Below are 26,173 nucleotides of genomic sequence, written 5' to 3'. Positions count from 1 at the left end.
GGGTGAGAGGGGAAGGCTTTGGGGGGGGGGGGATGAGAGGGTGAGGCTTGGGTGGGTAGGTGAGAGGGGGAGACTTGGGGAAGTGTGGGAGAAGGGAGGCTTGGGGGATATGAGAGGAAGGAGGGCTTCGGGGATTGGGGGGAAGAGGGGGCTTTGGGGGAGACAGAAGAGGAGGGAGAGCCTGGGGTGGGGGGGGGTAAGGGGAGGGAAATGGGGGGGTGAGGAAGAAGGGAGGGATTAGGGTAGGGGGGGGAGATGGGAGGGCATGCGGGGGTGGTGAGAATGGAGGGGCTTGGATGTGGAGGAGACAGGATGGCATGGGGGAGAAGGGAGGGCTTTGGGGAGGTGGGGGAGAATTGTGACACCGTAAAGGTGTTTTGTATAGTTTGCATTTAATATATACTCAGGGTACTGTACACTCGAGAGGAATAAGCAGTAGGACAACAGAGACAGCAGAGCAGGGCAGCAGACAGCCGCCGAGATAGGCTGTCGGCTGGACGGGGGGGGGGGGGTGACGCTGCCTGTCAACTGCAGACCCTCCCCCCCCCTCTTTATCCAGCTATAGGCAGACACTTGGTGAGCTGAACATGAAAGGTGACTTATTTCGTGTAATAAGATGTGGTGTGATCTCTAGGGGCAGACAGCTGTAGTGACTCTCCAACTTCTGTGTGGTGGGTCACATTGTTCATCTATACATAATGAACCTTCAGTTCGATTGCTTGAATTCTGATATTTATCATGCTAAATAAATACTTGATTCACTTACTTTTTATTTGATTTTAAGTGGTCCCGAGATCTTGGAATTTATGATATATTGCCAGCTAGAGTATTAAGTTCTCTTGAGATGACAGATTTAAGAATCTTGCATAGAACAAAATACATGATACAGATGAAACATGCTAATAATGACCTTTTGATAACATCTTTGCTAATTTGGTGATACAGACAAGTTCCATTCCTTGTCTTTTATGTACTGACTAGAATGGATGGTGGCAGCACTTCTACTTTTCTACTTTCTACTTATCTACCACTACCATCTACTTCCTACACCCTCTCCTCTCCTTCAGCCTCTCTCCCACTCTCCCTTCACCTGACGACACTTCTTATTCCTCCCTCTTCTCTGCCTCCCTCACCCCAAACCCTCACTAATTATTTCATTATTAATTTCTTTCCTCTTGTTTCTCTTATATGTTCGTGGCAGTGAATGTTCAAGTTAACTAGGGGTGGGATAATGGACAAAAGAGAGCCCCCACCCCCCATTACACTTGTTAAGGTCCTGAGGAATGGGGTGAGTGTGGGGAGGTTGCCCTAGGTGGGCACTTAGTGGAGGGCTAGCAGGGGTTGGGGAAGGAAGGATGTCTATTAGGGGTAAGGTGGGGGTGGTGCTCCACCCCCACCTTACTGCACTAAGGTGTTACTCTGCTTGTGGAGGGTTCCCCACTCCCCTCTGGGATAGTAGGGTTCAGGGTAGTGGTTTCTTGATTCCTTTCTTCTCCCTGCACTCCCTCCTCCCGTCTGTTGCCCTCATTCCCTCGTCTCTTGTCATATCCCTCTGAAGGAATATTTTTTTGAACTTCGGTACATTTGCTAGTCCGCTCTTCCTTGCTAACAGGCCTTCTTTAGTATACTCGCTCATAAATGCCATCTTTATCAATCGGTCTCTGTCCTTGTTATACTGTCCGAACCTGAAAACCTTTTCGATATTCTGGTCAGTCTTCTCCATCTTTACCTCTTTAAGGATCTCGGTAACTGTGTTTTTGTCCTTGTCTCTCCACTCCGCTGGGCTGGTCCCTGTTTGCTCCTGAATGCCTCCTACTACTCCTACTACTCCTGCTCCTTTTTCTCTCTATCAGCCTGCTAGTACATCTAGCTTCTTCCTGAGAAGAAGCCACTTCCATGGCAACTTCCCTTACTGCATACGTAACTTCAAGGTTCTTTTTAAACAATTCTGCAAAGGAATGTTGTATTGCAGAAATCCCTTCTACAGGAAGATTGCCATCTCGCTGAGGGATGGTTTGCGTCTGATATTGAGTAGGATTCCCTTTCAGGCTTTGTATTTCCTCCTATGCTGCCTTCAGCTCATCCAGCAGGTTGGTTACTGTCTCCCTCATTACCCTCAGTCCTTCCCTGAATTCACTCCACATTTGTTCGATTGTTTTCCTAATCCAGGCTTCTTGTCCCTCTCCTTCCTATGAGTTTGTTCCTGCCATGTTTGTCTTGCATTTGTCTCCCCGAGTTTCTCTCTCTGCCATGTTTTTTCCCTATTAGAAAGAGAGAGTGAAAGGAGAGAGGAAAGGGAGTGTGCGTGTGTGTACTCACCTAGTTGTACTCGCCTAGTTGTGCTTGCAGGGGTTGAGCTCTGGCTCTTTGGTCCCGCCTCTCAACTGTCAATCAATAGGTGTACAGGTTCCTGAGCCTATTGGGCTCTATCATATCTACAGTTGAAACTGTGTATGGAGTCAGCCTCCACCACATCACTTCCTAATGCATTCCATTTGTCAACCACTCTGACACTAAAAAAGTTCTTTCTAATATCTCTGTGGCTCATTTGGGCACTCAGTTTCCACCTGTGTCCCCTAGTGCGTGTGCCCCTTGTGTTAAACAGCCTGTCTTTATCAACCCTGTCAATTCCCTTGAGGATCTTGAATGTGGTGATCATGTCCCCCCTAACTCTTCTGTCTTCCAACGAAGTGAGGTTCAATTCCCGTAGTCTCTCCTCGTAGCTCATACCTCTCAGCTCGGGTACTAGTCTGGTGGCAAACCTTTGAACCTTTTCCATTTTCGTCTTATGCTTGACTAGATATGGACTCGATGCTGGTGCCGCATACTCCAGGATTGGTCTGACATATATGGTATATAATGTCCTGAAAGATTCCTTACACAAGTTTCTAAATGCCGTTCTTATGTTAGCCAACCTGGCATATGCTGCTGCTGTTATCCTCTTGATATGAGCTTCAGGGGACAGGTCTGGCGTGATATCAACCCCCAGGTCTTTCTCTCTCTCTGACTCTTGAAGTATTTCATCTCCAAAGTGATACCTTGTATCTGGTCTCATGCTTCCTACCCCTATCTTCATTACATTACATTTGCTTGGATTAAACTCTAACAGCCATTTGTTCGACCATTCCTGCAGCTTGTCCAGGTCTTCTTCAAGCCTCAAGCTGTCCTCCTCTGTCTTAATCCTTCTCATAATTTTGGCGTCGTCAGCAAACATTGAAAGGAATGAGTCTATACCCTCTGGGAGATCATTTACGTATATCAGAAACAGGATAGGTCCAAGTACAGAACCCTGTGGGACTCCACTGGTGACTTCACGCCAGTCTGAGGTCTCACCCCTCACTGCAACTCTCTGCTTCCTATTGTTTAGGTACTCCCTTATCCACTGGAGCGCCCTACCAGTTACTCCTGCCTGTTTCTCCAGCTTATGCATCAACCTTTAATGGGGTACTGTGTCAAAAGCTTTTCGACAGTCCAAAAAAATGCAGTCCGCCCACCCTTCTCTTTCTTGTTTAATCTTTGTCACCTGATCGTAGAATTCTATCATGCCTGTAAGGCAAGATTTACCCTCCCTGAACCCCATGTTGATGTGTTGTCACGAAGTCTCTTCTCTCCAGATGTGTTAATAGGTTTTTCCTCACAATCTTCTCCATCACCTTGCATGGTATACAAGTTAAGGACACTGGCCTGTAGTTCAGTGCCTCTTGTCTGTCACCCTTTTTGTATATTGGTACTACATTAGCAGTCTTCCATATTTCTGGTAGGTCCCCCGTTTCCAGTGACCTACTATACACTATGGAGAGTGGTAGGCAAAGTGCTCCTGCACACTCTTTCAATACCCATGTCGAGATTCCATCCGGCCCAACAGCTTTTCTCACATCCAGCTCCAATAGGTGCTTCTTGACCTCATCTTTTGTAATTTCGAACCTATCCAAGGTCACCTGGTTTGCTGCCACTTCTTCTAGTGCCGCGACATCTCCCTGTTCTATTGTAAAGACCTTCTGGAACCTTTTGTTGAGTTCTTCACACACCTCTTTGTCATTCTCTGTGTACCTGTCCTCGCCCACCCTAAGTTTCATCACCTGTTCCTTCACTGTTGTCTTCCTCCTGATGTGACTGTGTAGTAGCTTTGGTTCGGTCTTGGCTTTATTAGCTATATCATTTTCATACCTTTTCTCAGTTGCTCTTCTCACACTGACATACTCGTTCCTGGTTCTCTGGTATCTCTCTCTACTTTCTGGTGTTCTGTTATTACGGAAGTTCCTCCATGCCCTTTTGTTCAGCACCTTTGCTTTCATACATTCCTTATTAAACCATGGATTCTTCTTTTGCTTCTCTGTTTTTTTCCTGTCGGGCTGGGACAAACCTACTTACAGCCTCCTGACATTTTTGGGTGACATAGTCCATCATGTCTTGTACGGACTTGGTTCCGAGTTCTGTGTCCCAATGTATATCCCATAGGAATTTATTCATTTCCTCATAGTTTCCCTTTCGGTACGCCAGCCCTTTGGTTCCCAGTTCTTTTTTGGGGGTGATAATTCCCAGCTCAACCAGGTTCTCAAAGCTCAATACACTATGATCACTCATTCCCAAGGGGGCTTCCAACTTAACTTCCCTTATATCCGACTCATTTAGGGTAAATATCAGATCAAGCAAGGCTGGTTCATCCCCTCCTCTCATTCTTGTCGGTCCCTTGACGTGTTGACTTTGAAAGTTTCTTGTTGCCACATCCAGCAGCTTAGCTCCCCATGTGTCTGGGCCTCCATGTGGGTCTCTGTTCCCCCAATCTATCTTCCTATGGTTGTTGAAGTCTCTCATGATTAGAAGTCTGGATCCGTTCCTGCTAGCCACAGAAGCTGCTCTCTCTATTATATTGATGGTGGCCAAGTTGTTTCTATCATATTCCAGTCTGGGTCTTCTGTCATTCGGTGGGGGGTTATATATGACTACTATTATAATTTTCTGTCCTCCAGTTGCTATTGTGCCTGATATGTAGTCACTGAAACCTTCACAGTTCTGAATTACCATCTCTTCGAAACTCCAACCTTCCCTTAGTAGCAAAGCTACACCACCTCCTCCTCTCCCTTCTCTCTCTTTCCTCACTACATAGTAGCCCTGTGGAAACACTGCGTTTATTATGATTTTCGTTAACTTTGTTTCTGTGAGTGCTGTGTACTCATCTAGTTGACCTAGTTGTGCTTGTGTGTGTGTGTGTGTGTGTGTGTGTGTGTGTGTGTGTGTGTGTGTGTGTGTGTGTGTGTGTGTGTGTGTGTCTTGGGGACCTTTATGTGTCAACTTCTACCCCGGAATGAGCCACTTTGAGATTTTAAATATATATGGATATGCTGAACAAGAATTTGATTATATTTTACCTCACTGTACACCAGTTACACTGACTTAACAAGAAGCAGTACAAACCAGCCAAAACCATTCTGTTCACACAACTATTTGTGTATATATGATGTACTTATGTCGAGGATCCCATGTCGGTAGATCCCGCATCGCTCCACGTGGATATTTGTCTGTTCACTAAGTCCCAGTGGATGGTGCTGGTGATTGCTCTCTATTTAACACAAAGAGTCAGTCACTGTATCCTTATTTCTGTTGAGTTTGAGTTCACTAATTTACTGTATCACTGCTCACTATAGTACAAATCCCAAGTTCACTACAGTCCATGTATGCCCAGATACAATTATGTAAACATAGGCCTCGTGGCCCTACGCTCCCAGGTGGTCTGGTACTGGTGACTATTCTCTGCTTAACACAAAGTACTAGTGATGTCACTGCCTTATTTTTCGTTTTGCTGTTATACACTTTGTGATAACCGATGTCCGTGATCCGTCACTGTTAGCCTAATATGCCCGAGAATATCAAGCTTAATGCGGAGTGCTCGACCCCACGACCCTCCCACGCGACTGACGAATGACGTGTGTGTGTGTGTGTTTGTGTTAACATACCCATAGGAACGGGGTTTCCATTGGTCCACAGCCAGGTTCCTTCCGTAATCATATCCGAGCCTGCCAGCCAGAACGATTTGCTCTCTATTGCTGGAATGAAGAAACAACTGATGAGTATGAATACAGATGTCTGCTTAACCTTTATTCACTAAACTGGAAATGAAAGAATTCGATTGGTTAAGTAATTAGGAAATCTAAGCACGAGTTAAAAATCTTATGGCTGCAACTGAATTGTTATTTAATTTTTTGCCTAATTCTTTGACAAAAATACACACACACACACACACACACACACACACACACACACACACACACACACACACACACACACACACACACACACACACACACACACAATGTAGAAGACATCGAGCATTTGGAACAGGAAATATCACAAGGAGCCAGTGACCATTGTGTCCTAGTCTTTGACTATATGATGGAGCTTAAAATTGTGATCAAAGGACAAGAGGTCCGGGAAAGGAGACTTGATTACAGAAAATGGGACTACAGGTGGACAAGGGACTACCTGGGGAAAGTGCAGTGGGAGGAAGAAATTAGATGAAAAACAGTGCAAGGTATGATGAACCAAGTCATATGGAAATGCAAGGAGGCTGAAGAGAGATTTATTCCAACAGTAAAGGAAAAAAGCAGGAGGGAATATAATAACCCATGGTTTAATAGACAGTGTCAGGAAGCAAAAATGAGAAGCGGGAGGGAGTGGAGGAAGTACAGAAGACAAAGGACAAAGGACAACAGGATTAGATGTAACAGAGCTAGGAACGATTACATTAACGTAAGACGAGTGTCAGAAAGAAATTATGAGAATGATATTGCAATCAAAGCGAAAAAGCAACCTAAATTACTACATAGCCATATAAGAAGGAAGATGTAGGTAAATGACCAAGTGACAAGACTGAAGAAAACAGAAAGGGCATGTACAGAAAGCGACAAGGAAATCTGCGAGGTACTGAATGCAAGTTTCCATGGAGTGTTCACAACCGAGCCTGAGTAGCTCCCATTGTTAGAAGAGATTACCCTAGATGAAAGAGTATCAGATATAGAGGTGAGAGCAGAGGAGGTAATGAAACAGTTGACAACACTGGATGCAACTAAAGCGGTTGGACCAGACAAAGTATCACCGTGGATACTAAAAGAGGCAGCACAGGCTCTCGGCGTGCCTCTGGCAATGAACTTTAATGAGTCACTTATGTCGGGAGAATTGCCCAGTTGCAGCAAGGAAGCAAATGTCGTACCGATTTTCAAGAAAGGTGATAGGGAGGAGGCACTTAACTACAGACCCGTATCACTGACAAGCATCCCCTGCAAAATATTTGAAAGAATAATTAAGCTAAGACTTGTTGAGCACCTGGAGAGCATTGGGTTTGTAAACAAGCACGAACATCGGTTCTGGACAGGGAAATCATGCCTAACAAACCTCTTAGAATTCTATGATAAAGTAACAAGGATAATGCAGGACAGAGAAGGCTGGGCAGACTGCATATTTCTTGACTGCCAAAAGGCCTTTGATACAGTACCGCACATGAGACTGCTATACAGACTTGAGAGGCAGGCAGGAGTAAGCGGAAAGGCCCTAGCATGGGTGAGGAAGTACCTAACAGGAAGGAGCCAGTGGGTAATGGTAAGGGGCGAGAAGTCGGACTGGCGAAGAGTACTCCACTGGAGTGGAGTACCTCAAAGGATCGGTGCTGGGACCAATCCTTTTTCTAATTTACGTAAATGATATGTTTACAGGAGTGGAATCATACATGTCAATGTTTGCGGATGACGCAAAATTAATGAGAAGAGTTGTGACAGATGAGGATTGTAGGATCCTCCAAGAGGACTTAAACAGGTTGCAGAGATGGTCAGGAACTGGCTACTGGAGTTCAACACCAGTAAATGTAAAGTTATGGAAATGGGATCAGGTGATAGGCGACCTAAGGGACAATACACAATGAAGGGGAACTGCCTACCTGTAACGATTCGAGAAAGAGACCTGGGAGTGGATGTGACACCTAATCCAACTCCTGAGGCACATATAAATAGGATAACGACAGCAACATACTCTACACTGGCGAAACTTAGAACTTCATTCAGAAACCTAAGTGAGGAGGGTTTTAGGGCACTTTACACTGCCTACGTGAGACCAGTCTTAGAGTATGCTGCGCCATCATGGAACCCCCACCTGAAGAAACACATAAGGAAACTTGAGAAGGTTCAGAGGTTTGCGACGAGGCTTGTCCCAGAGTTATGAGGGATGGGATATGAAGAGCGTCTGAAGGAACTGAATCTTACGACACTAGAGAAAAGAAGGGAGAGAGGAGATATGATAGGGACATATAAAATGCTCAGGGGAATTGACAAAGTGGAAATAGATGAAATGTTCACACATAATAATTACAGAACGAGAGGACATGGGTGGAAACTGGAAACTCAGATGAGTCACATAGATGTTAGGAAGTTTTCTTTTAGCGTGAGAGTAGTGGAAAAATGGAATGCACTTGGGGAACAGGTTGTGGAAGCAAACTCTATTCATACTTTTCAAATTAGGTATATTAGGGAAATGGGACAGGAGTCATTGCTGTAAACAACCGATGGCTGGAAAGGCGGGATCGAAGAGTCAATGCTCGATCCTGCAAGCACAAATAGGTGAGTTCAAATAGGTGAGTACACGCACGCACACAAACACACACACACACACACACACACACACACACACACACACACACACACACACACACACACACACACACACACACACACACACACACACACACACAAACACAGATGAGCCACAAAGACGTTAGAAAGAATTTTTTCAGTGTCAGGCTAGTTAACAAATGGAATGTATTAAGTAGTGTTGTGGTGGAGGCTGACTCCATACACAGTTTCAAATGTAGGTATGAAAGAGCCCAATAGGCTCATTAATCTGTACACCAGTTGATTGACAGCTGGGTGGCGGGACCAAAGAGCCAGAGCTCAACCCCCGCAAACACAACTAGGTGAGTACAACTAAGTGAGAACACACCGCAAGCACAACTAAGTGAGTACAACTAGGAGAGTTTACACTCACCTAGGTACACACACACACACACAATTCAGAGGATAGGGTGGAACAGGAAGCCTGGATGAAGGGAGTATTCCAGCAAATGTAGGATGAATTCAGTGAAGGACTGAGGGTAATGAGGGAGACAGTTGCCAACCTGCAGGATGAACTAAGGGCAGCAAAGGAGGAGATAAGATGCCTGAAGGAGACTCCTTCGCAATACCAGACACAAACCGTGCTTTAGGGAGACAGGAATGCTACTGTGGAGGGGACCTCTACAGCTTAAATGCTTAAATGCTTAAAATGCTTAAATGCAGCTGAAATGCTTAAAATGAGCCCTGAAGCTAGGTCTGCAGTTAAGGAAGTTGCCATGGAAGTGGCCTCCTCTCAGGAAGCAGCTAGATGTACTAGCCGGCTGATAGAGAGAAAAAGAGCAGTAGTTGTAGCAGGCATTAAAGAGCAAACAGGGACCAGACCAAAGGAGCGGAGAGACAAGGACAAAAACATGGTTAAAGAGATCCTTAAAGAGGTAAGGATGGAGGGAGCTGAATAAAATGTTGAAAAGGTTTTCAGGCTTGGAAAGTACAACAAGGACAGAGACCGAATGATAAAAGTGGTATTCATGAGCGAAATCGCGAAAGAGGAACTGTTAGAAAGAAAGTGCTGTCTAGCAAATGTAGAGAAGTTCAAAAGAGTATTCCTGCAGAGGGATATGACAAGGGAAGAGAGAAAGCAGGCAGCAGACGCGAGGAAGGAGCACAGGGAGAGAGAAAGGAATCAGGGAGCCACAACCCCGATCCCTACAATCCCAGAGGGGAATGGGGAACCCTCCTCAAACAGTGCACTAGCCACAGGGAGTGCGGCACCACCCCCACATTCTACCCAACAGACACCCTACCTGCCCCAACAACTGTCAGCCCCCACTAAGTACCCACCTGAGGCACCCTCCCCCCCCCCACCCCTCTCCTCCCACTCACCCCCCTCCTCCCACTCTCCCCTCCCCTCAGGACCTCCCTTCTCCCCCATCCCCCCCGTTCTCCCCCGCCCGCCTAAGCCCCCCACTCTTCCCCACCCCACCTAAGCCTTCCTCTCTCCACCACTCCTCAAAACCCTCCCCTCTTCCTCACCCACCTCAGCCTTCCCTTTCCCCCCACGCCCCCCATGCCCTTCCCCCTTTACTGCCCCCCCAAACCCTCCCTTCTCCCCCATCCCCCCAAACCGCCTCCTCTCACCCCCTTCAACCCTCCCCCTTTCACCCCCTCCAGCCCTCCCCCTCTCACCCCCCCAACCCTCCCCCCTCTCACCCCCCCCCCCAACCCTCCCCCTCTCACCCACTCCCCCCACCCCCCCAATCCCTTCCTCCTCCACCAGTCTCCCCGTACCAGATCCTCCCAGCTCCTGCTCACCCCAGACCCCACAGGTCCCCCCCAGAGGAGAAGCAGAAGAGAGTCAGTTTCAGGGCAATGTACTCCAACATAGATGGGATCACAAGCAAGGCAAGTGAACTAAGGGAAAGAGCACAAGAAGTGAACCCAGATGTAATCGGACTCACTGAAACAAAACTCTCTGGAATCATAACGAATGCCGTGTTTCCCCAGAGTACACAGTAATAAGGAAAGAGAGGGAAGGTAGGGGAGGAAGCGGAGTAGCCCTACTCATGAGAAAGGAATGGAATTTTAAGGAGATGGCTATCCCGGGCTGTGAGGGTTTCAGAGACTACATAGCAGGCACCATGACAATGGGAGGACCAAGGATAGTAGTAGCAGTAATATATAACCCTCCACCAAATGACAGAAGACCCAGTCAAGAGTACGAAAACAACAACATGGCAGTCAACACTATAATTGAGAGGGCAGCCTCTGCTGCCTGTAGAAGTAGTTCCCACCTGCTCATCATGGGGGACTTCAATCACGGAAGGATTGATTGGGAGAACAAGGAACCGCATGTAGGCGAGGATACGTGGAGAGCCAAACTACTGGAGGTGGTGACTAGAAACTTATTAACCCAGCATGTCAGAGAACCCACAAGGATGAGAGAAATGACGAACCAGCGAGACTCGACCTGGTCTTCACCCTGAACGACTCTGACATAAGAGAAATCGGTTTTGAGGCCCCAGTAGGAATGAGCAACCACAGTGTATTGGTGTTTGAGTGCCTGATTGAAGAAGGGTTATTGAACTCGAGGAGGGATACCGAAACCAAAAGGTTAGCATACCGAAAGGAAAACTATGAGGAGATAAGAAAATTCCTAACAGATATAGCATGGGAAACAGAGCTCAGGGAAAAGACGGCCCAAGATATGATGGACTACATCACGCAAAAATGCAAGGATGCAGCAAACAAGTTTGTCCCAGCCCAAAAGGAAAACAGTGAAATGAAGATGAGAAACCCATGGTTTAATCAGAGATGTAGGCTAGCTAAGCAGCGAATGAAAAGGGCATGGAGAAACTATAGGAATAACAGGACACTGGCGAGCAGAGAAAGATACCAGAATGCCAGGATGAGAAGAGAGGAAGAAAGACAATACGAAAATGAAATCGCAAGCAAGGCAAAGACTCAGCCTAAATTGCTGCATAGCCACATCAGGAGAAAAACAACAGTAAAGGAACAGGTTATGAAATTAAGGATAGAGGCAGAAGGATTCACTACAAACGACAAGGAAGTGTGTGAGGAACTGAATAAGAAATTCCAAGAGGTCTTCACCTTAGAGCAAGGAGAAATCCCAGAGATAAGAGAGGGAATAGCTAACCAGGAACCACTGGAAGAGTTTGAGATTACCAGCGGGGAAGTAAGGAAGTGTTTACTAGAGTTGGATGTGACAAAGGCTATAGGACCAGATGGAATCTCCCCTTGGATACTAAAGGAAGGAGCAGAAGAACTGTGCCTCCCACTCTCCATAGTGTATAACAAATCACTGGCAACAGGGGAACTGCCAGAAATTTGGAAAGCAGCTAACGTAGTCCTGATAAACAAGAAAGGGGATAGACAGGAGGCACTGAATTACAGGCCAGTGTCCCTAACCTGCATACCATGCAAGCTGATGGAGAAGATTGTGCGAAGAAAGCTAGTGGAGCACCTGGAGCGAAAGAATTTTGTAACACAGCATCAACATGGATTCAGGGATGGCAGGTCCTGCCTCACAGGGTTACTTGAATTCTACGACCAGGCAACAAAAATAAGGAAAGAAAGAGAAGGATGGGCAGACTGCATATTTTTGGATTGTCAGAAAGCCTTTGATACAGTGCCACACAAGAGGCTAGTGAAAAAGCTGGAGATGCAGGCTGGAGTGAAAGGGAAGGTACTCCGTTGGATACAGGAGTACCTAAGCAACACGAGACAACGCGTCAGTGTGAGGGGTGAGGTTTCAGATTGGCGATACGTTAAGAGTGAAAGTCCCGCAGGGGTCAGTCCTTGGTCCTATCCTCTTTCTGATATATGTAAATGATCTCCCAGAGGGTATAGAATCGTTTCTCTCAATGTTTGCCGATGATGCAAAAATTATGAGGAGGATTGAAACTGAGGACTATAGTAGGAGGCTACAAGATGACCTAGACAGACTGAGTGAATGGTCCAACAAATGGCTGTTGAAGTTCAACCCGAGTAAATGCAAAGTAATGAAACTAGGCAGGGGAAATAGGAGGCCAGACACAGGATACAGAATAGGAGATGAAGTACTTAATGAAACGAACAGAGAGAAAGATCTAGGAGTTGATATCACACCAAACCTGTCTCCTGAAGCTCACATAAAAAGAAGAGGCTGGCTAACATCAGAACAGCGTTCAGGAACCTGTGTAAGGAATCATTCAGAATCTTGTACACCACATATGTAAGACCAATCCTGGAGTATGCGGCCCCAGCATGGAGCCCGTACCTTGTCAAGCACAAGACGAAGCTGGAAAAAGTCCAAAGGTATGCCACTAGACTAGTCCAGAACTAAGAGGCATGAGTTACGAGAAAAGGCTGCGGGAATTGCACCTTACGACACTGGAAGACAGAATAGTAAGGGGAGACATGATCACAACCCACAAAATCCTCAGAGGAATCGACCGGGTAAACAAGGATAAACTATTCAACACTGGTGGGATGCGAACAAGGGGACACAGGTGGAAACTTAATACCCACATGAGCCACAGAGACGTTAGAAGGAACTTATTCAGTGTCAGAGTAGTTAACGGATGGAATGCATTAGGCAGTGATGTGGTGGAGGCTGACTCCATACACAGTTTTAAATGTAGATATGGTAGAGCCCAGTAGGCTCAGGAATCTGTACACCAGTTGATTGACAGTTGAGAGGCGGGACCAAAGAGCCAAAGCTCAACCCCCGCAAGCACAAATAACTGAGTACAAATAGGTGAGTACACACACACACACACACACACACACACACACACACACACACGCACACATACACACACACACACACATGGGGGGTCATCATGGGAGACTTCAATCACGGAAGGATTGAATGGGAGAATAAGGAACCGCATGGAGGCGAGGATATGTGGAGAGCCAAACTGTTGGAGGTCGTGACTAGAAACTTTTTAACCCAGCATATCAGACAACCCACATGGATGAGAGGAAATGACGAACCAGCGAGACTCGACCTAGTCTTCACTCTGAACGACTCCGACATAAGAGAAATCGGTTTTGAGACCCCAGTAGGAATGAGCGACCACAGTGTACTGACGTTTGAGTACCTGATTGAAAAAGGGTTATTGAACTCGAGAAGGGGTACTGAAAATAAAAGGCTGGCATTCTGAAAAGAAAACTATGAAGAGATAAGAAAATTCCTAACAGATATAGCATGGGAAACAGAGCTCAAGAGAAAGACGGCCCAAGACATGATGGACTACATCACGGAGAAGTGCAAGGAAGCAGCAAACAAGTTTGTCCCAGTCCAAAATGAAAACAGAGAAATGAAGATGAGAAACCCATGGTTTAATCAGAGATGTAGGCTAGCTAAGCAACAAAACAAAAGGGCGTGGAGAATCTATAGGAATAACAGGACAATTGAGAGCAGAGAAAGATACCAGAGTGCCTGGAATGAATATGTCAGGATGAGAAGAGAGGAGAAAGACAATACGAAAATGACATTACAAGCAAGGCAAAGACTCAACCTAAATTGCTGCACAGCCACATCAGGAGAAAAACAACAGTAAAGGAACGGGTTATGAAATTAAGGATAGGGGCAGAAGGATTCACTACAAACGACAAGGAAGTGTGTGAGGAACTGCATAAGTAATTCCAGGAGGTCTTCACTTTAGAGCAAGGAGAAATTTCAGAGATAAGAGAAGGAATAGTTAACCAGGAACCACTGGAAGAGTTTGAGATTACCAGCGGGAAAGTAAGGAAGTGTTTACTAGAGTTGGATGTGACAAAAGCTATAGCCCCAGATGGAATTTCCCTTTGGATAATAAAGGAAGGAGCAGAAGAACTGTGCCTGTCACTCTCCATAGTGTATAACAAATCACTGGCAACAGGGGAACTGCCAGAAATTTGGAAAGTATGTAACGTAGTCTCGATATACAAGAAAGGGGATAGACAGGAGGCACTGAACTAGAAGCCAGTGTCCCTAACCTGCATACCATGCAAGCTGATGGAGACGATTGTGCGAAGAAAGCTAGTGGAACATCTGGAGCGAAAGATCTTTGAAACACAGCATCAACATGATTCAGGGATGACAGGTCCTGCCTCAAAGTGTTACTTAAATTCTACGACCAGGCAACAAAAATCGGAGAAGAAGGAGAAGGGTGGGCATACTGCATATTTTTAGATTGCCAGAAAGCCTTTGATACAGTGCCACACAAGAGGCTAGTGAAAAAGCTGAAGATGCGGGCTGGAGTAAAGGAAAGTTACTCCATTGGATAAAGGAGTACCTAAGCAACAGGAGACAACGAGTCAATGTGAGGGGTGAGGTCTCAGATTGACGAGACGTTACAAGTGGAGTCCCACAGGGTTCAGTCCATGGACCTATACTGTTTTTGATATATGTTAATGATCTACCAGAGGGTATAGACTAGTTTCTCTCAATGTTTGCTGATGATGCAAAAATTATGAGGAGGATTGAAACCAGAGGATGATGGTAGGAGGCTACAAGATGACCTAGACAGACTGAGTGAATGATCCAACAAATGGCTGTTAAAGTTCAACACGAGTAAATGCAAAGTAATGAACTAGGCGATGGAAACAGGAGGCCAGACACAGGATACAGAATAGGAGATGAAGTACTTAATGAAACGGAGAGAGAGAAAGATGTAGGAGTTGATATCACACCGAACCTGTCTCCTGAAGCCCACATAAAAAGAATAACGTCTGCGGCATATGCGAGGCTGGTTAACATCAGAACAGCCTTCAGGAACCTGTGTAAGGACTCATTCAGAATCTTGAATACCACATATGTAAGACAAATCCTGTAGTATGCGGCCCCCAGCATGGAGCCCGAACCTTGTCAAGCACAAGACAAAGCTGGAAAAAGTTCAAAGGTGTGCCACTAGACTAGTCCAGAACTAAGAGGCATGAGTTACTAGGAAAGCCTGCGGGAAATGCACCTTACGACACTGGAAGACAAAAGAGTAAGGGGAGACATGATCACTACCTACAATATTCTCAGGGGAATCGACCGGGTAGACAAGGATAAACTATTCAACACTGATGGTACGTGACAAGGGGACACAGGAGGAAACTGAATACCCACATAAGCCACAAAGACGTTAGAAAGAACTTTTTCAGTGTCAGAGTAGTTAACAGATGGAATGTATTAGGCAGTGATGTGGTGGAGGCTTACTTCATACACAGTTTCAAATGTAGATATGACAGAGCCCAGTACGCTCAGGAATCTGTACACCAGTTGAATGACAGTTGAGAGGCGGGAGCAAAGAGCCAAAGCTCAACCCCCGCAAGCACAAATAGGTGAGTACAAATAGGTGAGTACACATACACACACACATACACACACACACACACACACACACACACACACACACACACACACACACACACACACACACACACACACACACACACACACACACACACACACACACTCACACTCACACTCACACACACATGTGTGTGACGAGATATGGACTGTGTACTGACTTTTGAGTACTTGGTGGTGATAGGGATAACCTATCCAAGGATGGGATCGGAGGGAAAAAGATTAAATTACCGAAGAGGAAAATATAACGAGATGAGGATCTTCCCAAGGGAATACCATGTGAAACAAAACTTAGAGACAAGAATGTGCAGGACATGATGGATTTTGTCACCCAGAGGTGCTAGGAAGCTGCAGACAGGTTTATCCCCGTCCAAAAGGAGAAAAACGAAAAAAAAAAAAACATGGTTCAACCTGGAATGCAAGGTAGCGAAGCAACTGAGTAAAAGAACATTGAAAAACTACATAAATAACAGAACACCGGAGAGCAGGGAGAGATACCAGAGGGCCAGAAATGAGTACCTCAGAGTGAGGAGGGAAGCAGAGAGACAGTATGAAAATGACATCGCGAGTAAAGCCAAGACCCAACCAAAGCTGCTTCACAGCCACATCAGGAGGAAAACAGCAGTGAAGGAACATATAATGAAACTGAGAAAAGGGTAAAACAGATACACAGATAATGACAAGGAGGTGTGTGAAGAACTCAACAAGAGATTCCAGGAGGTCTTCACAATAGTAGAAGGAGAAGCCCCTGCACTAAATGAGGAGGAGGCAGACCAAGCAACCTTGGAGGAATTTGATCTCACCAGTGATAAGGTCAAAAGGTGTCTGCTGGAACTGGATGTGACAAAGGCTGTTGGGCCTGACAGAATCTCACCACGGATACTAAAGGAAGGTGCGGAAGCACTAAGTGTGCCACTCTCTTTGGTGTATAACAGGTCACTGGAAACAGGAGACTTACCAGAAAGTTGGAAAACAGCTAACGTAGTCCCAATATACAAGAAGGGCGACAGGCAAGAGGCATTGAACTACAGGCCAGTTTCCCTAACTTGTATACCATGCAAGGTGATGGAGAAGATCGTGAGGAAAAGGCTCGTAGAGCATCTGGAGGGAAAAAACTTTGTAACGCACCACCAACATGGGTTCAGGGATGGTAAATCGATCCTCACAGGATTAGTAGAATTCTATGACCAGGCAACAAAAATTAGGCAGGAAATAGGTGGGTGGGCCGACTGCATTTTCCTGGACTGCCAGAAAGCCTTTGACACAGTACCCCATTAAAGGCTGTTAAAAAAGTTGGAGCAACAGGCAGGAGTAAAAGGGAAGGTGCTCCAGTGGATAAGGGAGTACTTAAGCAACAGAAAACAGCAAGTAACGGTGAGGGGAGAGACATTAATGTGGCGAGATGTCACCAGCGGAGTCCCACAGGTCTCAGTACTTGGACCCATCCTGTTTCTAATATATGTAAACGATCTTCCGGAGGGTATAGACTCGTTTCTCTTAAATGTTTGTTGATGATGCAAAAATTATGAGAAGAATCAAGACGGATGAAGATAGACAGAGACTACAGGATGACCTGGACAAACTAGAGGAATGGTCTAGAAAATGGCTGCTAAAGTTCAACTCAGGAAAGTGTAAGGTAATGAAATTAGGCGAAGGGAGCAGGAGGCTGAACACACGGAATCATCTGGGAAGTGAAATCCCGCAAGAGTCAATTAGAGAGAAAGATCTGGGAGTTGATATCACACCGAACCTGTCCCCAGAGGCCTACACAAAAGAATATCATCAGCGGCATATGCTAGAGTGGCCAACATAAGAACTGCCTTTAGAAACTTGTGTAAGGATCGTTCAGGACCCAGTATACCACTTATGTAAGACCAATCCTGGAGTATGCAGCTCCAGCCTGGAGTCCATACCTAGTTAAACACAAGACAAAGTTAGAGAAGATTCAGCGGTAAGCCACCAGGCTCGTCCCGGAACTGAGAGGTATGAGCTACGAGCAGGGGCTAAAGGAGCTGAACCTCACATCCTTGGAAAACAGAGGAGTAAGGGGAGACATGATAACCACCAGCAAAATTCTCAGGCGAATTGACAGGGTTATCTTGAGGTTATCTTGAGATGATTTCGGGGCTTTAGTGTCCCCGCAGCCCGGTCCTCGACCAGGCCTCCACCCCCAGGAAGCAGCCTGTGACAGCTGACTAACACCCAGGTACCTATTTTACTGCTACGTAACAGGGGCATAGGGTGAAAGAAACTCTGCCCATTGTTTCTCGCCGGCGCCCGGGATCGAACCCGGGACCACAGGATCACAAGTCCAGTGTGCTGTCCCCCTCGGCCGACCGGGTGGACAAAGACAAACTCTTCAGCACGGGTGGAACACGAACAAGGGGACACAGGTGGAAACTTAGTACCCAGATGAGCCACAGAGACGTTAGAAAGAATTTTTAAATTGTCAGAGTAGTTAATAAATGGAATGCACTAGGAAGTGATGTGGTGGAGGCTGACTCCATACACAGTTTCAAGTGTAGATATGATAGAGCCCAGTAGGCTCAGGAATCTGTACACCAGTTGATTGACAGTTGAGAGGCGGGACCAAAGACCCAAAGCTCAACCCCCGCAAGCACAATTAGGTGATTACATACACACACACACACACACGCAAGCTGAAGGAATGGTCGAACAAATGGTTGTTAGAGTTTAACCCAACCAAATGTAATGTAATGAAGATAGGTGTAGGGAGCAGGAGGCCAGATACAAGGTATCATCTGGGAGAGGAAATTCTTCAGGAGTCAGAAAAAGAAAAAGACTTGGGGGTTGATATCACGCCAGACCTGTCTCCTGCAGCACATATCAAGAGGATAACATCAGCGGCATATGCCAGGCTGGCCATCATACGAACGGCATTCAGAAACTTGTGTAAAGAATCATTCAGAACTTTGTATACCACATATGTCAGGCCAATCCTGGAGTATGCAGCCCCAGTATGGAGTCCATATCTAGTCAAGGATAAGACTAAACTGGAAAAGGTTCAAAGGTTTGCCACCAGACTAGCACCCGAGCTGAGAGGTATGAGCTACGAGGAGAGACTACGGGAATTAAACCTCACTTCGCTGGAAGACAGAAGAGTTAGGGGGGGACATGATCACCACATTCAAGATTCTAAAGGGAAATGATAGGGTAGATAAAGACAGACTATTTAACACAAGGGGCACACGCACAAGGGGACACAGGTGGAAACTGAGTGCCCAAATGAGCCACAGAGATATTAGAAAGAACTTTTTTAGTGTCAGAGTGGTTGACAAATGGAATGCATTAGGAAGTGATGTGGTGGAGGCTGACTCCATACACAGTTTCAAGTGTAGATATGATAGAGCCCAATAGGCTAAGGAATCTGTACACCTGTTGATTGACGGTTGAGAGGCGGGACCAAAGAGCCAGAGCTCAACCCCCGCAAACACAACTAGGTTAGTACAACTAGGTGAGTACACACACACACACATATATATGTGTTTGATAATAATGATGCCAAAATTATGAGAAGGAATAAGACAGAGTAGGACAGCTTGAGGCTTCAAGAAGACCTGGACAAACTGAAGGAATGGTCCATCAAATGGTTGTCAGAGTTTAACCCAGGTAAATGTAATGTAATGAAGATAGGTGTAGGGAGCAGGAGGACAAATGCAAGGTGTCATTTGGGAGATGAAATTCTTCAAGAATCAGAGAGAAAGACCTGGGGGGTTATATCACGCCAGTCTTGTCCCCCGAAGGCCACATCAAGAGGATAACATCAGCGGCATGTGCCAGGTTGGCCAACATAAGAACGGCTCTTAGAAACTTGTGTAAGAAATCATTCAGAACATTGTGTAACACGTATGTCAGACCAATCCTGGAGTATGCAGCTCCGGCACACAGTCCATATCTCATCAAGCATAAAACGAAATTGGAGAAGGTTCAGAGATTTGCCACCAGGCTAGTGCCTGAACTGAGGGGCATGAGCTATGAGGAGAGACTATAGGAATTAAACCCCATGGCGCTAGAAGACAGGAGAGTTAAGGGGGGACATGATCACAAACAAGATTCTCAAAGGAATTGATAGGTGTTATGAACCTCAGGAAGCCTGGTGAAGAGGGTCTACCAGGCGACAGTTATTCTACACACCTGACCAGAGATGAGGTGGGTCAGTGGAAGGAAGTTTATTAAGAAACGTCAGTGAATGACTCAAAAGAATACAAGGAGAGGACGAGCATCTTCTAGAAGATAGTCAAAATAAGATTTCGACATTTTGTGACGTGATGTAACACCGACGGACGTCGCAACGCGTCACTTGAGTTGCCACAGTCATCAGGAATAGATGTACGTCACTGTCTCCTGGTAAGATAGAAGAATACGGTTCTGGATAAAGTGTTTGAGTGAAGGCTACAATGTACAACTGGTAAGGAAGCTGCCAAGGACGCGACTTACGTCATTCATCAGTGATTATGAAGATATTAGAGGCGACCTGACGCCTAGATGGTGGTCGTGCCTGTGTGGGCTCTAATGTGTTATATCCTCGAGTGGAGGAGAGCAAGCAGATGTTTCTGTATGAAGCCTGCCAGGCGACTTTGTGTGCTCACGAACTCAGGACTGAAAAAAACTGTGAAAGACAGTCCTAAAGAATTTTGTTGGATTACCATGAGTAATGTCATTTTCGGAGCTGCTGAGGGCAAGCGTCGCCACATCCTAAAATACTGCGGTAAGCTCTCTTATTAGTAGATAGATTGTTTATTAGTGTTTGATCGTGTGCCCAGCGATCGTAGGAAACGTTCATGTACATAGGTTAAATATTTTATAAAGATAGCAAGAGGATATAAAAGAGTTATAGATGAGTAGACATGTTTGAGACAGGAGCAGCACATCCACACTCGCCTGTGGTCAGTGAGTCAGTGACTGAGGGGGCAGAGCCCCTGGGCGGCCGTCGAGGGTTGATTTCAGAGTGGACTCTTCCGAATATGTGGGGAGTTCCCACTGAGGCTGAGCCAGTGAGCAGAAGGGATATCGGAAGGAAGAATTTATGTTGGTGTAAATATATGTATTTATATTTTATTAGGAAAACATGTTATTATGGATTGGTAATGGAATTACAGGTTTGTATGGGAGAAGTTAGTGGAGGAACTTCGGTCTGAGGAAGATTATTTGCTGAACTCCAAGTGTAGAGCTGAACTCCAAGTGTAGAGCTGAACTCCAAGTGTGGAGCTGAACTCCAAGTGTAGAGCTGAACTCCAAGTGTGGAGCTGAACTCCAAGTGTAGAGCTGAACTCCAAGTGTGGAGCTGAACTCCAAGTGTAGAGCTGAACTCCAAGTGTGGAGCTGAACTCCAAGTGTGGAGCTGAACTCCAAGTGTGGAGCTGAACTCCAAGTGTAGAGCTGAACTCCAAGTGTGGAGCTGAACTCCAAGTGTAGAGCTGAACTCCAAGTGTGGAGCTGAACTCCAAGTGTAGAGCTGAACTCCAAGTGTGGAGCTGAACTCCAAGTGTAGAGCTGAACTCCAAGTGTGGAGCTGAACTCCAAGTGTAGAGCTGAACTCCAAGTGTGGAGCTGAACTCCAAGTGTAGAGCTGAACTCCAAGTGTGGAGCTGAACTCCAAGTGTAGAGCTGAACTCCAAGTGTGGAGCTGAACTCCAAGTGTAGAGCTGAACTCCAAGTGTGGAGCTGAACTCCAAGTGTAGAGCTGAACTCCAAGTGTGGAGCTGAACTCCAAGTGTGGAGCTGAACTCCAAGTGTGGAGCTGAACTCCAAGTGTAGAGCTGAACTCCAAGTGTGGAGCTGAACTCCAAGTGTAGAGCTGAACTCCAAGTGTAGAGCTGAACTCCAAGTGTAGAGCTGAACTCCAAGTGTGGAGCTGAACTCCAAGTGTGGAGCTGAACTCCAAGTGTGGAGCTGAACTCCAAGTGTGGAGCTGAACTCCAAGTGTGGAGCTGAACTCCAAGTGTGGAGCTGAACTCCAAGTGTGGAGCTGAACTCCAAGTGTAAGGGAGCCACACGTTTCTTTTGTGAAGCCGCATAAAGGACACTTCACAAACATTTGAGTTGGACTTCAGGAGCAGCAGATATTGGAAGGACTGTAGGAGTACCACCTGAATTTGAGGCCCCAAACAGATGTTCTTAAGGAAGGGCCTCAGGGAGTAAAACAGAGAATCTTTATGGACACCTTGATAATATATGAGGAAGTGCTTAACTGCATATTTGGCATGAAAGATGCAGTGTAAGGTGAGAAATTTATTTCTTTTCTTGTTGGAGATATTTTTTATGAACCAGGTATTCAACCTCAAGCAGTGATGAGGTAGTAGATTGTGTGCCGAAAATTGAGCAGCAGCCTAGTACGGCTTATCTGATGAGGACCTGAGATGATAGTGGAGTGTTACCGGTTTGTAGCAACCTAGGGTGCTGCGCTCACCAGAGCGCAGCACCCAGAGCGCAACTCCATAGTCTTCTGAGACTGATGGATGCCTACTACTACTACTAGGCTGCTGCGCTCTACAGTAATATTATCTATATATTTTTGTATGTGTTTCCATGTAATAAATGTTTGTTGACAGCTGATTTTTGCTCTTGCTATAGTGAGGCTGAGTGGATAGTAAGAGAGAAAGAAAGAAACGGCTGCAAATTGATGGACAGAGATCGGTAACATTCGGAGTGTATAGTAATAACAAGGTGGTCTCCCAACTCGTTATAGGCACTCCGGTGTCCATTGTTGATGATTGACGACAGCAGCAGAGTGGCCGCCGTGGTCGATCTTATTTTAACAGAGAGGGGTTGGGGTCTCTGTTCGCCAGTGAGAAAGTATCCACTTTGTTAACACCCCCAACCCCTGATATAGGGGTCGACAAAGACAATTTATTTAACACAAGGGGCACACGTACTTAGGGACCAGGTGTAAATTGAGTGCCCAAGTGAGCCATAAAGACATTATACAAATTTTTTTTAGTGTCAGAGTAGTTAATAGTAGTTAATAAATGGGATGCATTAGGAAGTGATGAGTTGGACGCAGACTACATACACAATTTAATGTGTAGATATGTTGAGCCAAATAGGTTTAGGAACGTGTACACCTGTTGATTGATGGTTGAGAGGTGGGACCAAAGAGCCGAAGCTCAACCCCCGCAAGCACAACTAGGTGAATGCACACACACACACACACACACACACACACACACACACACACACACACACACACACACACACACACACACACACACACGCGCACACACACACACACACACACACACACACACACACACACACACACACACACAAGAATTCTGGAATCCTTGAACAAGAAGTCGTAAATTCAAGTTAAGGAAACAAAGGTGCCGAAAAAACATTAGATAGTTGTTGAAAAAATATTGTGAGGGAAAAAATTAGTAGATCATTTGGAGAAAGGTACTTCGTAACATCACCGCACGGGATAAAGGAGAGCAAATCTTGACTTAGCAGGTTTAAAAGAATTATATAACCAAGCGACAAAAATTAAACAAGAAAAAGCAGGGTGGGCAAACTGCATAGTTTTGGATTGCCAGACACAGTACCCCATAAGAGACTAGTGCATAAGTTAAAGAACCAAGCAGGAGTGATAGGGAAGGTACTTCAGTGAATAAGGGAGTACCTAAGCAACAGAAGACGGCGAGTCACTGTGAGGGGGATTGGTAAGATATTACTAGCAGAGTCCCACAGCGTTCAGTTATTGGTCCTACCTCCCCTGTTTCTCATATATGTAAATTATTTTTAAGAAGGGAATGTAATCATTCTTCTCAATGCTTACTGATGATGTGAAAATTGAGGAGGATTAGGACAGAGAAAGATAACAAGAGGCTATAAATTGACCTGAATAAACATGGAAGATAAAAGGCTCCATAAAACGAACAGAGAGTAAGATCTAAGGATTGATATCACACCGAACTTGTCTCCTGAAGTCCAATTGAAAAGAATAACATCAGTAGCGTATGCACCATTGTGGAGAAATGCCTGACAGACCACTGGAACATTATCTAACACTGTGCAAAGTTACAAACCCAATAAGATTTCAACTTTGATTCAATAGAGTAGAAGAAGTTGTAAGACACATGGGGCATAATTTTACAAAAGCGAACATACGAATCATAAATACTTATGCTGTCTCTAAGCAGAACAGAAACAAGCAATACATAATAGGCCAGCCACATGCTTTGGGCCCGCGCAGGAATATCCCTGCAAAAACAAAAAAACGGCGAATGCGAGGCTAGTTACATCAGAACTTCCCTTAGAAATCTGTATAAGGCATCATTCAGAATCTTGTCTACCACATATGTTACCATCCCTGGAGTATGCGGCTCCAGCGTGGAGTATATTCCTAGTCAAGTAGAAGATAAAGTTGGAGAAGATTCAAAGGTATGCCAACAGACTAGTTCCAGAACTACAAAATATGAGATACGAGGAAAGACTTCGTGAATTGATCCTCACATTACTAAATGACAAAAGAGTTAGGGGGAAGCATGATTATCACATAAAATTTCAGGGAATTAATAGGGTAGCTAAAGACTAACCATTTAACACGGGTAATACTCTCACACGGGGACACAGGTGGAAACTGAGTACCCAAATGAGCCACATAGACATTACAAATAATTTGTTCAGTGTCAAAGTAGTTAATAGATAGAATGCATTAGGAAGTGATGTAGTGGAGGCAGATTCTATACGTAATTTCACACATATATGTGATAGAGCACAGTAGACTTAGGAACCTATACATCAGTTGATTGACAATATAGAGCAGGACCAAAGAGGCGAAGTTCAAACCCCACAAGCACAATTAGATGATTATAATTATATGAGTATGTGTATACAGTGTTCACACATTGTTACAGGCAGGCTCCTAGTGCTTCAGAGATTGTAAACTAATTAATAAATGTAAGCAAAGCAGCCAAAGATTGAGGAAAGATGTACTGGTTCGTACATACTTGCGTAACCAGCCCGCCCATATAAACAAAGGCCAAAGTCCATTCCATGCACCCACTAAAGCCCGTGTTAATGAATGAAAAACGGTTAACACACACAACACGTTCTCCGAGCAATTCCATTCCATCCAGTGGTCGACCTCAAAGATGCATTCATCCATTTTAACATACTGTTTATTCAAAAAAGGTTAATTGTTAATTGACTATTATGTTAATTTTAAATCTTATTAATCTATATTTTATCAAATATAAAATAATATTATTTTATATTAGCATATTGTACATAATTTAGGCAGTATTTAGGTTAGGTTAGGTGTTCAGGTTCTGTTGGCGATTATTCAACCCGTCCTCGACTCAAGTCCATTACAACCAGCGGTCGACCCCACAGACGCATTCATAAATTTTAACATGCTGTTCATTCAAAACAGGAATTTTCTCAAATATAAATTAATATTATGATATATTAACATATTGTGCATATATAGGCATAGGTTAGGTGGTTGGGTTCTGTTGGCGATTATTTGTATTTGTAGTACGTGGGTGAAGCATTTACAGCGTTGTGGTTCGAACAAAATTCGTCAGTGAAGCATTTGTTCCGGAAGTGTTCGAACGAAATGAGTTGTGAGTCGTGTGTAAATCGTTTTTCATTCATAAACAGGGGGTTTGGCGGGTGCATGGAATCACTTTTGGATCTTTGTTTGGAGGACGGGCTGGATTATTTGTATTTGTAGTACGTGGGTGAAGCATTTACAGAGTTATGATTTGAACAAAATTTGATAGTGAAGCACTTGTTCCGGAAGCGTTCGAACGTCATCAGTTGTGCGTTGTGTGTCAGTCCGTTCTCCAAACAAAGACCCAAAAGTGATTCCATGCACCCGCCAAACCCCAGCTGTTTATGAATGAAAAACGGTTAACACACGACTCACAACTGTTGACGTTGGAACACTTCCGGCACAAGTGCTTTACTGACGGATTTTGTTCGAACCAGAACGCTGTAAATGCTTCACCCACGTACTACAAATACAAATAATCGCCAACAGAACCTAAACACAAACCCTAACCTATCCTATGCCTATATATGTAATATATGCTAATACTTTATAATAATAATATATATATATATGAGAAAATTCTCATTTTGAATGAACAGCTTGTAAAAATTTATGAATGCGTCTGTGGGGTCGAACACTGGATGTAATGGACTTGAGTCGAGGACGGGTTGCGTGTGTAACCAGCCCTTCCTCCAAACAAAGATCCAAAAGTGATTCCAT

General features: G+C 45.1%; 1 protein-coding gene across 1 annotated transcript in view; it reads right to left on the bottom strand.

Moving 5' to 3' along the window:
* Positions 1-26,173, bottom strand: part of LOC123774867 (macrophage mannose receptor 1) — a 94,366-nt gene that overhangs the window by 6,489 nt on the left and 61,704 nt on the right. The window contains exon 6 of the mRNA XM_069316544.1: positions 5,955-6,044. Within this exon, the coding sequence (XP_069172645.1) occupies positions 5,955-6,044 (90 nt within the window). The remainder of the gene's footprint in view (positions 1-5,954; positions 6,045-26,173) is intronic.

The sequence above is a fragment of the Procambarus clarkii genome, chromosome 84 (genome assembly GCF_040958095.1).
Source record: "Procambarus clarkii isolate CNS0578487 chromosome 84, FALCON_Pclarkii_2.0, whole genome shotgun sequence".
Taxonomy (NCBI): domain Eukaryota; kingdom Metazoa; phylum Arthropoda; class Malacostraca; order Decapoda; family Cambaridae; genus Procambarus; species Procambarus clarkii.
The sequence above is the reverse complement of the archived record's forward strand: the minus strand, read 5'-3'. Positions and strand labels throughout refer to the sequence as shown.